Source organism: Dendrobates tinctorius, unplaced genomic scaffold (genome assembly GCF_039654945.1).
Source record: "Dendrobates tinctorius isolate UK_male_01 unplaced genomic scaffold, ASM3965494v1 ptg000396l, whole genome shotgun sequence".
Taxonomy (NCBI): domain Eukaryota; kingdom Metazoa; phylum Chordata; class Amphibia; order Anura; family Dendrobatidae; genus Dendrobates; species Dendrobates tinctorius.
This window is the reverse complement of record NW_027362062.1, coordinates 2,192,848-2,209,860: the sequence shown is the minus strand read 5'-3', so window position 1 is coordinate 2,209,860 and position 17,013 is coordinate 2,192,848. Positions and strand designations below refer to the sequence as shown.

The 17,013-nt window shown below is 45.4% G+C and overlaps 2 protein-coding genes across 11 annotated transcripts in view; one reads left to right on the top strand and one right to left on the bottom strand.

The window, feature by feature from the left end:
• Positions 1-4,488, bottom strand: part of LOC141076323 (sterol carrier protein 2-like) — a 61,371-nt gene extending 56,883 nt beyond the window's left edge. For 3 of the 10 annotated variants that reach the window (XM_073563744.1, XM_073563745.1, XM_073563750.1), the window contains exon 1: positions 4,341-4,486. Coding sequence is in view for 3 of the 10 variants with exons in the window: in XM_073563748.1 (XP_073419849.1) it covers positions 4,341-4,391 (51 nt within the window). In the remaining 7 variants the exon portion in view is untranslated. Of the gene's footprint in view, positions 1-4,340 lie in introns of all 10 variants that reach the window. The other 7 variants (XR_012227455.1, XM_073563746.1, XM_073563748.1 and 4 more) reach the window with 5 other exon arrangements.
• Positions 4,489-5,197: 709 nt separating this feature from the next.
• ECHDC2 (enoyl-CoA hydratase domain containing 2) lies at positions 5,198-16,914 on the top strand. Its single transcript, XM_073563598.1, is given in 10 exon segments — positions 5,198-5,306; positions 6,997-7,064; positions 7,346-7,425; positions 11,891-11,982; positions 12,813-12,905; positions 12,997-13,053; positions 13,126-13,313; positions 13,614-13,664; positions 14,498-14,545; positions 16,837-16,914. Coding segments are annotated over 10 exon segments (864 nt in total).
• The last annotated feature ends 99 nt before the right edge of the window (positions 16,915-17,013 follow it).

Genomic DNA, 17,013 nt, shown 5'->3' with positions numbered 1-17,013 from the left:
GGTAGAACCGCTTGTTAAAAAAGCAGCCGGTTCCCCGAACCGGGGAGATTCATAGCTGCGATCCGGTACTTGCAGGCTTGCAGCGCACAGAGGAGGAGAAGGGCGGGCTCTGCTTCCAGCCGGAATGAATGGATACCGCGCACAGATACCTGCACAGTCAGTGCAGTAATGCGCACACCCCGCCGGGCCCCCGGCCCCAGCGCACTGATACCTGCGGAAGTGTGGCAAATGGCAATTAGGGTAGGCCGCTGGACGAACTGGACAGGTGCGTGTGCTGCGGGGGTTGAGCTGAGGGCCGCCGCCATCCAGCCAGGGGTCATCAACGCCGCCACGCCGGTAACCGCAGGCAGGCTGCAAGAGAGTGCAATCACCCTGTATGTACTCTGGACAGTGGACTGCTGCACGCAGCTGCACCAACAGCAGGTCAGACTCAGAGGAGCCATGTTTGTTGTGTGGCCTGGCTGTGCCTGTTGTGCCCCATTATACAGTAATGCCTGCGGCTGTGCCCCATTATGTACAATGTGTGCCCCCCGACAGTCTCTATGGGATATGGCATCGATTGAGGAGGCTGGGAGTGGGACTCTATGGCATGTGGGATTGAGGCAGCTGGGATTCTATGGGACCTGGGATTGAGGAGGCTGGGACTCTATGGGATGTGGGATTGAGGCAGCTGGAATTCTATGGGACCTGGGATTGAGGAGGCTGGGATTCTATGGGATGTGGGATTGTGAGGTGGCTGGGAAGGAATTCTATGGGATGTGGGATTGAGGAGGCTGGCCTGGGCTGGCACTCTATAGGATGTAGGATTGAGGCGGCTGGGACTTTATAGGATGCGGGATTGAGGAGGCTGGGACTCTTTGGGACCTGGGATTGAGGAGGCTGGGACTCAATGGGATGTGGCACCGAGGCTGCTGGGACACTATGGGATATGGGACTGAGGCGGCTTGGACTCAAATGGATCTGAGATTGTGGAGGCTGGGATTCTCTGGCACCTGGGATTGTGGAGGTTGTGCCATTAGGAGACTTTAGGCACCTTGGGCACTATAAGGCCTGGGAGTGGGACATGAGGAGGCTGAGACTCTATGGGACCATAACTTGTGAAGACTGGGACATTATGGTGCTTAAGGCAGCTAGGGCACTATAAGGCCTAGGATATCAGGAGGCTAGGACACTATGGGACCTGGAGTTTTAGGCAGCTGGGGCACTTTGTCACCCGTCAATTGAGAAACCTGATACTCTATGGGACCTGGGATTGTGGAGGTTGGGACAATGTGGTTCATGGGGCTGTAAACAGCTGAGATACTATGGAACCTGGGACTGGAGGAGAATGGGACACTATGTCACCTGGACCTGAGGAAGATGGGACATTATGGTGTCTGGGCTTGAAGACAACAGCTAGTTAATTGTGGAGAAAAAGACTTGTTGAGTCTGAAACACTATCGGATCAAACTTTGGGTGTTTGGGAATATTTATGGAGCATAGGATGTGTTGATATATGGGTATTATTTGTTGTCTGTGACTTGTCAAGACAGGTATTTTGTGGGATCTTGGACTTAATAAGGTTGGAAATCTATGAGGCTTGAGGGGACTGTGACACTATTAGGGTGTGTGCAAAAATTGCGGAATCTGCGGAATTTTCTGCGCGGATTTGTATAAATCCACAGGTCAAAAGACCTGCGGTTTATCTGTGGATTTTCTGCGGATTACCCTGCGGTTTGACACCTGTCATGGAGCAGGTGCCAAACCGCTGCGGAATCCGCACAAAGAAGTGACATGCTGCAGATTTAAAACCGCAGCAAATCCATGCGGAAAATTCCGCACCGTGTTCACTGTGTTTTTCATTTTGCATTGCCTTCAATGGTACTGTACACCGCAGCAGAAACTGCTGCGGATCTGCAGAAGAGTCTGCAACTCGTGCACTCACCCTTAGGCTTTAGACTTAAAGAGAGTGTGGTAATTTGAGGCCTTTAACTTAAGGTGGCTGGGACTCTAAATTTATTTTTTTTCAACTGTTTGACTGTACTCCTACTTGTATATGTTTGAGGAAAAGGTGTGTGTAAATGGGTGTGGCTTAAAAACGGGTGTGGCTTAAAAATGGGTGTGGCTTAAAATGGGTGTGGTTTTCCTACACACAGACACAGAACCTGTTGTTAAAAATTTGAATCCCACCCCTGAGCGCGGTCCTGTAATAGGAGCCACCGGGGCAACAAGTCCATTCATGACATTTCTTCCTCCTAAAGCTTCCCCCATCACCTGTGAGTGATATTATTGAGAAGTGGAAGGAACCGCAGCAACTCAGCCATTACAAAGCGGGGGGCTGAGAGCTAAGGAGCAGAAGGCAGAAAAATTACTACCGCTCTGCTGACCCCATAACTGCAGAGTCCAGACTTCCTCTGGTATTAACATCAGCTCAAACACTGCGCCCCCACTGGGAGCTTCATGGCTGAGCAACTGCATGCAGCCTTACATCCCCAAGCACAATGCCTAGCGTTGGATGGAGTGCTGTGAAGTGGAGAAAATGTGTTCTGTGCAGTGACGGATCACACTTCTCTATCTGGTGTCTGATGTAGGAGTCTGGGTTTGGTGGACGCCAAGAGAACGTTACCCCCTGACTGTATTGTGCCCGCTGTACAGTTTCGTGGGATGGCTGATGCTATGGGCTTGTTATCAGGGATCGGACTTGGTCCCTAAAGGTACTGTCACACTTAGCGATGTACCAGCGATCCCGACCAGCGATATGACGCGGTCAGGATCGCTGGTACATCGCTAAGTGGTCGCTAGTGAGCTGCCACACAGGCAGATCTCACTAGCGACATCGCTGGGGACGGGGATCGCTACTTACCTGTCACACCAGGCGATCCTGCGTCCTCCCGCCCGGCTCCACGCGTCGCTCGTCTTCACAGCAGGAAGCGCCGCAGTAAGCTGACGACGAGAAACAGTCCTGGACGTTCTCGCGTGATCAGCGATAACCAGCGGGGGATCGGGTCGTAGGTAAGTATCAGACACAGAGATATCGCTAGCAATATCGCTATAACGTCACTAGTTATAGCGATATTGCTAGCGATATCTCTTAGTGTGACATGCCCTTTAGTTCCAGAGTTAGTCACATTTCTATTGGAAACACTGAACAACTTTCCTGACCCCCCCACCCCCCAATACCCCAGATCTTCTATAATGCTGTAGGACAATCAGTTCTATATGGGATTACTTTAAGGCACCAGGAGATTTCCAAGAGCAGGAACCAGCAAAAAAAAAAAAAAATGCTGGGAGATTTCAGCCCTGGACCGGCGATAACTCAGGATCAGTGCTAGATAATTAATGCAATAAAAAAATTAACTTTATATGTAAACTGTTCCTTGACCTTCTCGATCACAGATCTATATTAGGCTCGTACTGATTAACAAGTGCGTATCACACACTTCTATCACGACGCCATCACAGGCTTACTGCTTCTGTCCGGTCAAAGGCCAACAGCTGACTGTTTTGCAATATTTGACCATGGTTTGGAAAGTTACAGAAAAAGTTCCAAAACAATCTTGAATTGTGCAACTCCTCTGGCCTTTTTTTGTTTGTTTTTCTTTGCAACTTTGCCACATCGGATACATGCAGAAAATCAACAGCAAATAAGGTTTTAATAAATTTAATGTAGAAATTGCGTAAAAAAATCTGCATGGAAACTCCTTTTTCATCACGGATTTTGCAATGTAAAGAGTGAAATCTGCAGCAAAATCCAAAATGTAGATTTCAGTGAAAACAAAACCCCAAACAAATTTTTTTCTACACATTAACATATTGTTACTGGCGCAAATTTCCTGCCGCCGATCGCAGGGTATCTGCAACGCATCCACATTAACATCCGCATTTCACCCTCCGCATTGCAGAGGTTGAGACAGTGACAATCTGCAGCATAAGAACCTGAAGGGAACCGATGGGGACGTCACACTGTACGGATTTGCAGTGTAAATTCCCTTTTGCCTGCACTAAGTTGTTTCAGAGTTTTCTGCAGCATGTGAATCTGCCCTATAGGGGAACTTTCCACATAGAAAATAGCAGATTTTCCGCTGCATTTCAGTGTCAGCAAAGTGCAAGAGATTTTATACTGTGTACACAATTAGCGCTGTGTACACAATTAGCACTGTGTTTGCTCAGTAACAAAAGTACAAATTGTCAAAAGCAAATAAACCTGAATATCTAAGAAATGCAAAGACAGAACCTCACGAAGTCACATAACAGCATTCTAATCTGTGAAACAAACATGACAATAATCGCAGGTGTGAACGCTCCCCAACACAGGCAGATCACACCACACACAAAACACAAGGATGATCTCAGTGCCAGACCTTGGTCATTCCTACGCCCACCACATAGACTTTTCTCAGGTTGGATCCCATCTCGCCAGCTTTCGGGTCTCTACAGCCTGTGCACAACACGCAGACGACCCGTCTAGGAAACTGATCTTGCCAGCCACTGCCCTTCTGACACCTTAAAGCGGCGATGGTACGGCAGCGTAATTGTCGCCTTATTATCCAGAACCTCGTCTCTTTAAAGAAGGCGTGGTGAAAGTGGGTAAAACCGACCAATCAGATAGTGTTAAAATGACAGCGCTGACACTCAGATCTTAGCTCTGCACAGATCATATGAGGTGACGTTCGCCTTGGCAAACGACCAATTTGCAAAATTCTATAAAAAAATGGTCTAGATGGGACCTGACATTTCCTTCTTCTATAGTCTAACCTATACCTCTTTGGTTAGGAAACCTTTGTGCTATTATTGCTTTTGTTTTTTTGTTTTATTTTTTAGGCTTTGATAGTCTTGTTGTTAATGTAATATTTTGAACCAATACAATGTCTTATGAGCATTGCCATATTATTGTAGATCTCATTATCTCACTGTTTTCTCATATGGTAATATTTAATAAAGCATAAGTTCTCTGTGTGTTTTTCCCCCTCCTCCCTTACCCTTTTCTCATCCCTCTCCCCCTGTCCTGTCCCCCTCCCGCCCTCCTAATAATATCCAGCTGTGAAACACTTTTGTCATTACTGTATGGTTTTAAAATTTGTCAATAAAAATATTGGAAAAGAAAATGACAGCGCTGGTTCGAAGAGGCAATCACAAGGATTGTTCCGCCTATCCAGATCCGGTGTACATAACAAGGGTTGGCCACTGGGTGGCGCACTGCTGGAAAACATATTACATCATGGGCGGCTTAGTGCGGCAGTTGTGTGGGGTGCGGGGGTCTTTATATTGGGGGCTGCTCAGGGGGATCACAGAGGTCCGGGTTACCCATCTCGAAGGGCACAATACGGGTGAGTGACCCTTGATGTGTGAAGGTGGTGACCACTGATCGGTGGTACTGCAGGTGCTGGGGGTCCTGGATTGAAAATTCCTGCTGTGACTTCACAGCTCCTGTGCTCTCCTCTATCACTGACACCGATGTCGCATATTAGTTTTATGCTGATAAGTTTCTACAGTAATTATTCGGGGCGATCTAAAAACTAGAGCGAATATTGGGGGCAGATTCATTATTGCATTTGCTTCTGTTTGTTATTTTTCTCCATTTTTTTTTAATTTTTTTTATTCCACTTGCGTTATTCTTTGCGTCTATTTTATGTGTTCACTTGTGGGTTTTTTTTATTTATTATTATTTATTATATATTTTTATTATTTTATGTTCGTTATTGTGGACAGGGTTTGGGGTTTCCAGATGTTATCGGCTGATACATCAACTGCAACTTTTAAAAAAAGTTGATAAATTTTGTAGCAAATATACTTCAGTCCCCTCCACCCGGGAGTGATTTTTTTTTTTTTTTTTTTTTTTTTTGAAGGCACATTTTGCATAATTTTAGAAGAAAGTAAAACTTTATTTTTTTGTATTAAAACATCGCAAAACAGGTTAAAGAAATAAATGGCGTTATCTTTAAACATTTTTTGAGTACAATTTGGGAAACACGGGCAGAATTATGAAGAATTTGGCGCAATTTTTTTTTTTTATTTGACTTAATAAATAAAAGCAAACATCAACTCCATAAATGATGAATAGGAGCCATGGTGTATTTTCTTATAAAAATAGAAAAAAAGGAAATAAGCGTCCAGGGTAAAACCATGAGTTTATTTCTTCCATTTAAAAGCACATTTTATTCTGGATCCAAAAAAAAGCAGATCTACGCTCATCATTGTGCTTGGTGATGTAAGGCTGTAGCTTGTTATTGTGCTTGGTGATGTAAGGCTGTAGCTCGTCATTGTGCTTGGTGATGTAAGGCTGTAGCTCATTATTGTGCTTGGTGATGTAAGGCTGTAGCTCGTTATTGTGCTTGGTGATGTAAGGCTGTAGCTCGTCATTGTGCTTGGTGATGTAAGGCTGTAGCTCGTCATTGTGCTTGGTGATGTAAGGCTGTAGCTCGTCATTGTGTTTGGTGATGTAAGGCTGTAGCTCGTCATTGTGCTTGGTGATGTAAGGCTGTAGCTCGTCATTGTGCTTGGTGATGTAAGGCTGTAGCTCGTTATTGTGCTTGGTGATGTAAGGCTGTAGCAGCTGCTCAGACATGAATCTCCCAGCGGGGGCGCAGTGTTTGTGCTGATGTTATACCAGAGGAGGTCTGGACTCTGCAGTTATGGGGTCAGCAGAGCATTGGTGACTTTTCTGCCTTTTTCTCCTCCTATTAGAACTTCTTCTACTTATGTACCAACTTTAATGAAAAATGCCCCTAGTTAACCCTTTCAATGGCTTGTCCATGTGTCTCTCACTCTACATGTACACTGATGATTGCACCCTTCGTGTCCTTGGGCTTACCCCCACTCACTGCTGTTATCTGCTCAGCTGTTGTTACAGCCTCTTTTACCTTGTAGCATTGAAGAAAAAGTTCCTCTTCAGAATTTTGCCACCGTGAAAATTCCAAAAAGCCGTGAAGGAGTGTTTGGGGCTGCGCGGCAGGAAGGGTTAATGTGTGGAACTACAAGTCTCAGCATAATGTAGTAAAAAATTACCCCATATTTCAGGTATCGTGGAGATCATAATGTGCCGGCCTCTTGCTCGAAATTCCCTGGGCACACTGTTTGTTAATGAGGTAATGGCGGCCCCCATGACAACTCCTATGTGCCGCAACATGGTATATTTGGGAACATTTGTGTGACTGGTACTCTGTCAGTGTGGGCTTAGGTCATGGTGGACTTTAGGAGTAGCCTGGGTCGTAGCTGAGGGGATTGTTTTGGGTCACTTTGCCTGGACACAGTATTAACCTTTCATGTTCTCGGTGGTCTCGGGGCTTGATGATGGGTCGTTACTGCGCCAGTGTATAATATATTATTGCTTTTTCTTTTTATTCTCCTTAAACCCATCTGGTTCCAGTTTTTCCATTGTGTAGACAGCCTGAGCCATGACGGCGGTGTCCGAGTAGTGGTCAGGAGCGCAGTCCCCGGGGTCTTCTGTGCAGGTCAGTAACATGAGACTTTTGCTTCTTCACCTGCCGGTAGTATGCAGAGTATGAGACTTCTACCGTTCTAGTTAATGAGCTGCAGCTCCTGCCAGCTGTGGTGACGCTGCTGCGCTCAGTGATTGGCTGCTGCGCTCAGTGATCGGCTGTAGTGGTCATATGTTGTGTCAACACATCATTTCTGGAGTACGATGTGAATAGAGACTGGGGGGTGGGGGGGACCAGGGAAGTGTTGGCAGCAACACTACTAATAATTACTTAATCCCTTCTCAGTGTCCGGTGTGAGCTGAGCGCTCTGTACACATGGTGGGTGCTGGCTGTGCTATACAGCCGTCAGTTGCCTCTTACCAAAATGGCATTTCATTGAAGGGTGCAAAGGCAAGTCCCATTCTGGTGCTAATTGCCTACACCATCTGCGAATGCATGGAGCCAATTGGTTCCCATAGCCGCCAGGGGTCTGCTGAAACCCCCTCTCGCTGCCATCTTTGTTCTCCACCTGTGGCTGAGCTTTCTAGTAGATCTATTTGGAAGTGGGAAAAGTCTGGTCTATCAACATCTAATTATTTAACCCAGTGTTCCCCCAACTCCGGTCCTCAAGAGCCACCAACAGGTCAAGTTTTAAGGATTTCCATAGTATTGCTCAGATGGCGTAATTATTGCCTGTGCGGGTGAGCAGATCTCACCTGTGCAATTTTAAGGGAAATCCTGAAAACATGACCTGTTGGTGGCTCTTGAGGACTGGAGTTGGGGAACACTAATTTAACCCATATGGTAAACACTGAGAAAGAAGTAAAATGCTGAAACGCTCAAATTGTTTTTGAGTCAACGCTCCTCCCTAAAAAAAACAATCTACCAGAACATTGTATGTACCCGATTATGGCACCAATAAAAAGTCAGCTCACCTTGCCAAATGTAAACCCTGACATTGCTCCATTGACCGAAAAATAAACACACTCTTTACAAAAACTCCGAAGATAAAATGATCGTATAAACTCTGGTATCGCTGTAATCCGACTGACCTGGTAAATCAATTGAAGGGGTTGTCCGGCCCTGGTGTACCAGTCTGTAATCGCTCTGTGTGACTGCAGACTTGTGGATCCTCACAGCGCGCACTGTCAGGATTCTTTGGTGTTGGAACGGGCGGTCATGTCATTTGGATACTTAAAGCCACATTCCGACTAGACTTGTCCGGCCTCTCTCAATATACTTTCATTGAGTGGGGCCACCCACGTCTAGTCTGTACGTCACCGCATGTATGCAATTCACGTACTTGCGGTCAAGAGCAACCCGCTTTGGGCGCTGGAGAATCCTGACAGGGCAAGTGATGTGAGGATTCACATAGGGCGACTGCAGACTTGTAACCTAAGGCCGGACAACCCCTTTAAGAAAAAATATAATATTGTATCCCTGCAGCTGTACACATTGTAGAATACAACTGCTTCACTTGAAAATGCATGAAAAGTTACATATCAATAGATGTGGTGACCGGCCCCATTACCGCTCCCGTTTCTTTTTCTTGCCGCAGTGGAGATAGCGCGGTGAGTGCCGTATCTTACTACTTGTGATGTCATTACCTGCACTATATATCTGGGTATATATCACAGTGCAAAACTGGCAGCTCCTCTCTACAAACATACGCAAGCCAGGGCTGTGGAGTCGGAGTCGGTGCTCATTTTGGTGGAGTCGGTATAAAATGGAACGACTCCGACTCCTAAAATATATAATAAATTGGGTACAATAGTTCAATGCAGAATGTGCTGAATATTTTTTCATAGGAATTTGGGAAAGTTATGAAATGTCCTATAAATGGCTGTTCTATTCCTGATCTAAGGCTACATTCACACACAGCGTTTTTGCTGCTTTTTTTGTGGATACTTTTTTCAGCTGCAAAAGCAGATCAGCTTTTTAAAAAAACACATCACCTGAAAGGTTTTTGAGCTCATAGATAATGTTTTCAATAGCAAAAGCAAATTAGAAAAACGCTGCACAAACTGACAAGCCCATTCAGCCCAAAAATGGATCCTCACAAAACAATGTGTCTGGATGTCATATCTTGAAACCCATTGACTTTGCTGGGATGCCCAGAGTCGCTGCATTTTACTGCAAAAAACGGATCCGCAAAAACGCTGTGTGTGAATCATGGCCGCAGCCAGCGAGGGGCAGGGGGGCAGCTGCCCCCCCCCCCAGAAGCAGGGGCACGCACCTATCAAAACTCACTTGTATGCTGCAGTGCTCCCGTCCTGCAGCGGCTCCAGACTGCAGGGGGCAATCTCCCCTCCTCTGTCCTGTCTTCTGCCGTCTTCACCAGAGAGAGGAGGGGGAGGGGTGCCTGCCCTGCACAGGATCCGATTCCTGGGCCCCGAGCTGGAGAAAGTTGTGCACACGCTGCAGCTGGCAATAAGAGATAGTCTGTAAGAGGGACATGCTGGAAATCTGATTGAAAAAGTGAGGAGATTGGCTATTGCCGCCAGAACCCCTAAAATTGATTCCATCTTGAAGAGACGTGCTGGGAAAGGGGCAATTGTCGATCAAGCCACTCGGTGGGGCAGCACTTATTTAATGATTGAGCGATTGCTTGAACTAAAACCGTTTCTTATTGATATGGCGAACCCTCAGGTAACCCTGAATGAAGGTCAATGGACACAGGTGGCTGAATTGAAGGAATTGCTTAGGCTAGTTTCACACTAGCGTATCGACATGCAGTGCATGGCGCCGCTAAGCCCCGCCCCCTGCCCGCCCCCTCCGGTCATCTCCTCCCTACTATCGCACACGGCTGCATTCGATCTGCGCACCCTATCTTTAGCATAGGGTGCACAGACCATGCGCTGGCCGTGCGCTAGTAGGATTTCTGCGTGCACTGCGCACTTTTGAAGGTGCGCGGAGCACACCAAAAAGCAACATGCTGCGTTCGGCGCACCTTCCAAAGTGCGCAGCGCGCACAAAAATCCTACTATGCTAAAGATAGGGTGCGCAGATCGCATGCAGCCGTGTGCGATAGTAGGGGGGAGATGACCGGAGGGGGCGGGGCTTAGCGGCGCCGTACGCTGCATGTAGATGCGCTAGTGTGAAACTAGCCTTAATCACCCATTTACCGTGACTAAAAAATTACAAGCTGAGGATTTAACTCCTGGCATTTTCATAAGGGAGTGGAAGAACTTGCTATTTTGCCTGTCCCAAAGAGGAGGTTTAGTCGCAGATGGCATTTCTGCTTCAATGAAACGGAGAGAGACACAGCTATTGGAAAATAAAATTTTTCTGGCAGCTGTTTATGTGGACCCAAGTCATCATATATTGCTTGATGATCAACGGCTTACTAAAGGAAAAGAAGCTCTGACTGAGGTAGCAGTTAGGATGAGTGGCCTACAGGAGGACTGCCAGGCACAAAAGGACTTGGGTCCGGACAGTGCTACTGCTGCCATATCTTCAGCCTCATCAGATGAGGAGTTTGACTTTGACAAGTATTTGGATGATATGGTGCAGGCAAAGCGTTGCCGCAAGGAAAAAGATTTCACTCCGTCTCCTATAGCAGCAGATTGACCATATTTCAGCAAAATGTTTCACTTGCTCTCAAAGAAATAGAAAAATTCAACCGTTCATCAAAACTGACTGTGCATGAGGCAATTCCTTTATACCCGGAAATTGTTAGAGATGTTGCCCATGTGGTTACGGCTTTGCCTCCAACCCAAGTTAGTGTAGAGGGGTTGTTCTCTAGCCTTAAAATTATTAGGTCAGATTTGAGGTCATCTATGAAGGAGGATCTGATGGAGGCAATTCTATTTCTTAGAACAAATTCATAGACTGCACAAATGTTATTTAGTATGTTTTTGTTGAAAACTGTTTTTTGCCACTTACATAGTTTATTACATAGTGTGTGTGTGTGTGTGTGTGTGTGTATATATATATATATATATATATATATATATATATACACACACACACGTGTAATCCGTATTACATATTTACAATTTATTACAGTTTTGTGTTCTAAAGTTGTATTTCAATAAATTTATATTATGTTCTATCTAAATATCTTGATTATTGTATCATAAAATTGATTACATGTCTGATGTTCACATTGTACTACAATAAATTTTTCACTTAAATTATAAGCAATATATGTGGGAGTCGGTGTAAGGGAAATTGAGGAGTCGGAGTCGCAAGTTTGGCTTACCGACTCCACAGCCCTGACGCAACCTATCGATCTGCATAGACTGCATGTAATGCCTCTGTTCCCCTGTGGTGGCACTGCAGGGTAACTGAGCACTTGCTCTTGGGTTTCTCTATATCTGATCGCTGGGGATGTTTGTTGATCAGTTTAATTTTACAGTTCCTTGTATTACACAGGGATTCTTTCCCTTTTAAAGGGATTTTTCTCAGTAAGTTCATTACTTCTAAAGGAATGCGGAACACCTACTTGACTATAAAGGATTGTAATTGACGGTATTATTCCTCGTATCACTCGCTGGCGCTGATTTGAAGGAGCGAGCACAGATGGGAAATTCTGAAGCTTCTCTGTTTGTTCAGAGTCTGAGAAAGTTAATGAATGAAATTGGTGAGTCCATCCGACCAGATCATAAGTGATCGTCGGAGCAGATCCCTGTCGGTGGGGGCTTTACATATAGGTCATCTATCAGTGCAGAAGGGCAAAGAGAGGAATGGAAACATAACCTGATTTTAGGTCATCTATTAAAGGAACAGTACCTAAGATTAAGATTTTTTTTTTCCTGAAGAATTTTAGTTAAAATGCAAAATATTCCACGTCTATAAAATTCCTGAGTGGCAGAGAAAACTATTGTCAGTTTACAACAGGCTGCAATGTAACCTCAATATGAGCGTACATAGAGGTCCAGAATGACAACTCGATTGTTCTCTTAAAAGGGTGATAACAGGTGACAGTGGGTGATATCCGTTTTTCCACTGTATGCCTTCTTATAGTGTATTTTGCCATCCTATTTCATACCCCATCAAGATATACCAACGTACCAGCCTGATGAAGGACTAAAGGACACTATTTTGACCTCCTTCAGTTGGTATCTGGTGTGCTGTGAATACACAGTATATTAATGTATACAATGGAAGCTTTTCAGTGTATACAATAAATGTAGACCCAAAGCTTTGTGACGTGTGAAGATGGCCCAATTCTGACCCTCTGAGTTTTTCTCAGCAGCAGTTTTGGAACATATCATCACTGAATTGTAACTCTGATTTCCCAGTGTCAGCAGAAGTCCCAGAAAGTACCATCACTAAGCTGCAATCCCCCCGGCACAAAAAGAATCGTGCAACTGGTACCGCAGTGTCCCCTGTAGCTGCACCACACTGAGATCATGGGTATTGTCCCACATTGCCAGGAGGTTTTCAGTTCTTTTCTATTTATGTACCCAGCGGCTCTGCCTATGCTCACAATTGCTGCAGTAGATGGATACGCCCCGGGGGGCGGCCTGGAGCTGGCGCTGGCATGTGACCTCCGTGTAGCAGGTATGTAATAATTCTCACGTGTAGGAGCTTCGTCACTTGTGATGATCTATGGGTTTAGACCTGCGGGAAGTGACGGGTGCGTGTCTTGCAGCCTCTTCAGCCAAACTGGGGCTCTTTGAAACTACCAGAGGGCTACTTCCAGGAGCAGGTAAAGGATGCACCCACGGTATATAGGAATTAAAAAGGTATAAATATGTGATGGGTATTTTTTTAAATTTAGAGGGTTCACAGCGACTTTAGCGCCCAGTTGGTATTGGTTTAGCCAAAGAACTAATTTTTACCAGGAGATGGATCGAAGGTACGCAGGCATTCCAGATCAGACTAGTAAATGATACTGTTCACCAAAACGAGGAGGGGAATGCTGCCTACAAGAAGGCATTGGAACTGGCTCATGAAATCTTGCCGCAGGTACGGGTCATATTTTATATTTAAAGTGGATGTCAATTGTTTAATTACAGTAAGAAAAAAAAATGTTCAAACAACTTTAACGTTCTATGCTGACTACTTTTAGGATAAGGATGGTTGACGTTCCGTTTTCTGATGCAAAGCTCTAAATTACTTCCCATGGATTTCAATAATTTCAAATGTATCTGCTTGGAGTTGCCACTAGGGGGAGCTTCAGAGCTTATTGCATATGAATTGGACATTAATCCCCTAGGTGGATATAGTTGAGTTTTTGACCCCAATATCCCCTGTGTTTTCTTCTAGGCCACAGTTGCTGTGAGGATGGGCAAGTTGGCTATGAATAAAGGAAGTGAGGTAAATGGTTCATGTGCAAGTTTCCAGTGCTTGAATTCCATTTTTTTTCCATTAATCTGATAGCCCTATTGTATTCACAAGAGAACATAGAACACCGATCAGAATGTGAATATTAGACATTTTTCCATTTCATGCTAAACACTTAACTCAATTTAGAAATTGATGGCAGCAACATATCTCAGAAAAGTTGGAACAGAGTTGGCAAAAGGCTGGAAAAATGAAAATACGGGATGTGCCGTCCCCCTTAAGTAAAAATCTTCAAATTTGATTAGAAGTCCATTTAACTAAAATTTGTGAACTGGTGAAGGCATAGTCTCGAAAAGTAAGTGGTACTAATAAAAGATAGCTGTAAGAACAATGTTCAATAAAATCTGTGTATAAAAAGAGCATGTTAGAGAGGCAGAGTCTCTCAGAAGCAAAGATAGTCAGAGGTTTGCCACATAGGAATATTCAGTTAATAGGATCAGTGTACGGAGCTGCGCCCCCTTCAGGCAGATCGTGTGAGTTACAGGATTCGACCCCCACCGATCTGATAGTGAAGTAAGAAAAATTGACATGACGAGGTCACACATTGAAGATTGTTACACCGCAACTAAATGAGATTTCTTAAAATGTCAACCTCCAAGGCCAATTTCTGTAATGAGAAGTGGATTTTTTTCACTTCAATTCTGAGTGTAAAATTCACTGCATATCGTTCTTTGGTGGAACCTTACTAAATGTAACGTTTAGGCATTGTTTTACGTGTAGTAGGTTAGTGATCTAGGAAAATGTCACTGTCCCCTCCCTTTGTTACGTGCGTTTGCAGCTGATCTCTCAGCATTTATCTTATACAGGTGGACATTGCCTCTGGAATGGCCATAGAGGGAATGTGCTATGGACAGGTACGTTTCCTGCAGTTAACACGACACTTTATGCTGTGGGTTGGGTTCAGACTTTGCATTTTGGAGAAGTTCAAAATCCATAGATTTTTGGATTGTAAAACCAGCGAAAAGAAAAAGCTTAATTGTGATTTTTGTTAAATGGAATATGACAGCAGGATTTTACACATGAAATTATGGCATGACTGTATAGCCATCACTAATATATCTATAATATAACCGGCTAAGCGTCACTCTGCCCGAAGCCTTTATAGACTGCGCCTGCGCAGTCTGGCTCCAAACAGAATGAGGCAGCCAGTGGTGAGGAGTGTGCATGGCGTCGGAGATGGCGTACGCATACACACTGCATACCGCTGTCCGGCGCCATACTTACCTGACCTGGAGGAGCGTTGTCGCGGCGCATCTCTTCGGCCGGAGACAGGGGCAGGAGTGCTCCCGGAATCGTGCATGCGCATAGCGCGATCCGGCGCCATTTTACTGAAGACACATTTGCAGAGTGTCTTCAGCAATATGGCGCCGGACAGCGCTATGGGCATGTGCGTACTCCGGCGCCAGACTCCTCCCCGGGGGGGTGAGGGGACCATGCATACCAGGATTGGGGGGGCGAGAGGACCATGCATACTAGGATAGGGGTGGCGAGGGGACCATGCATACCAGGATAGGGGGGGTGAGAGGACCATGCATACCAGGATTGGGAGGTGAGGGGGCCATGGATACCAGGATGAGAAATAGGGTGCCATGCTTACCAGGATTGGGGGGGGGGGTTGAGGGTACCATGCACACCATGATAGGGATGATGGGTGCCATGCACACCAGGATAGGAGGGGGCAGCACATACCAGGATGGGAGACCATATACCAATAAAAATGCTCGCCTCACGGGCGTAGAACAGGTTCATAGCATATATATATATATATATATATACACTCACTGGCCACTTTATTAGGTACACCTGTCCAACTGTGTGTTAAGACTTAATTTCTAATCAGCCAATCACATGGCGGCAACTCAGTGCATTTAGGCATGTAGACATGGTCTAGACAATCTCCTGCAGTTCAAACCGAGCATCAGTATGGGGAAGAAAGGTGATTTGAGTGCCTTTGAACGTGGCATGATTGTTGGTGCCAGAAGGGCTGGTCTGAGAATTTCAGAAACTGCTGATCTACTGGGATTTTCACGCACAACCATCTCTAGGGTTTACAGAGAATGGTCCGAAAAAGAAAAAAAATCCAGTGAGCGGCAGTTCTGTGGCCGGAAATGCCATGTTGATGCCAGAGGTCAGAGGAGAATGGGCAGACTGGTTCGAGCTGATAGAAAGGCAACAGTGACTCAAATTGCCACCCGTTACAACCAAGGTAGGCAGAAGAGCATCTCTGAACGCACAGTGCGTCGAACTTTGAGGCAGATGGGCTACAGCAGCAGAAGACCACACCGGGTACCACTCCTCTCAGCTAAGAACAGGAAACTGAGGCTACAATTTGCACAAGCTCATCGAAATTGGACAGTAGAAGATTGGAAAAACGTTGCCTGGTCTGATGAGTCTCGATTTCTGCTGCGACATTCGGATGGTAGGGTCAGAATTTGGCGTAAACAACATGAAAGCATGGATCCATCCTGCCTTGTATCAACGGTTCAGGCTGGTGGTGGTGGTGTCATGGTGTGGGGAATTTTTTCTTGGCACTCTTTGGGCCCCTTGGTACCAATTGTGCATCGTTGCAACGCCACAGCCTACCTGAGTAATGTTGCTGACCATGTCCATCCCTTTGTGACCACAATGTACCCAACATCTGATGGCTACTTTCAGCAGGATAATGCGCCATGTCATAAAGCTCGAATCATCTCAGATTGGTTTCTTGAACATGACAATGAGTTCACTGTACTCAAATGGCCTCCTCAGTCACCAGATCTCAATCCAATAGAGCATCTTTGGGATGTGGTGGAACGGGAGATTCGCATCAGGGATGTGCAGCCGACAAATCTGCGCCAACTGTGTGATGCCATCATGTCAATATGGTCCAAAATCTCTGAGGAATGCTTCCAGCACCTTGTTGAATCTCTGCCACGAAGAATTGAGGCAGTTCTGAAGGCAAAAGGGGGTCCAACCCGTTACTAGCATGGTGTACCTAATAAAGTGGCCAGTGAGTGTGTGTGTATGTATATATATATATATATATATATAATTTTTTTTTTTTTTTTTAGATCTGAGGGCTCCATGGTTGCCTTGAAATACAGTTTAGATCAGAATTGTAATGTGCCCGTTCTCTTACTCATCGAACAAATCTCATGTTGTTTAGGTGATTCCTACCAAGGATCGTTTAGAAGGAATGACAGCTTTCCAGGAGAAGCGTCCTCCTCGTTACACGAGCGAGTAAAGGGCATGTCACACTAAGAGATATCGCTAGCAATATCGCTATAACTAGTGACGTTATAGCGATATTGCTAGCGATATCGCTGTGTGTGATACTTACCTA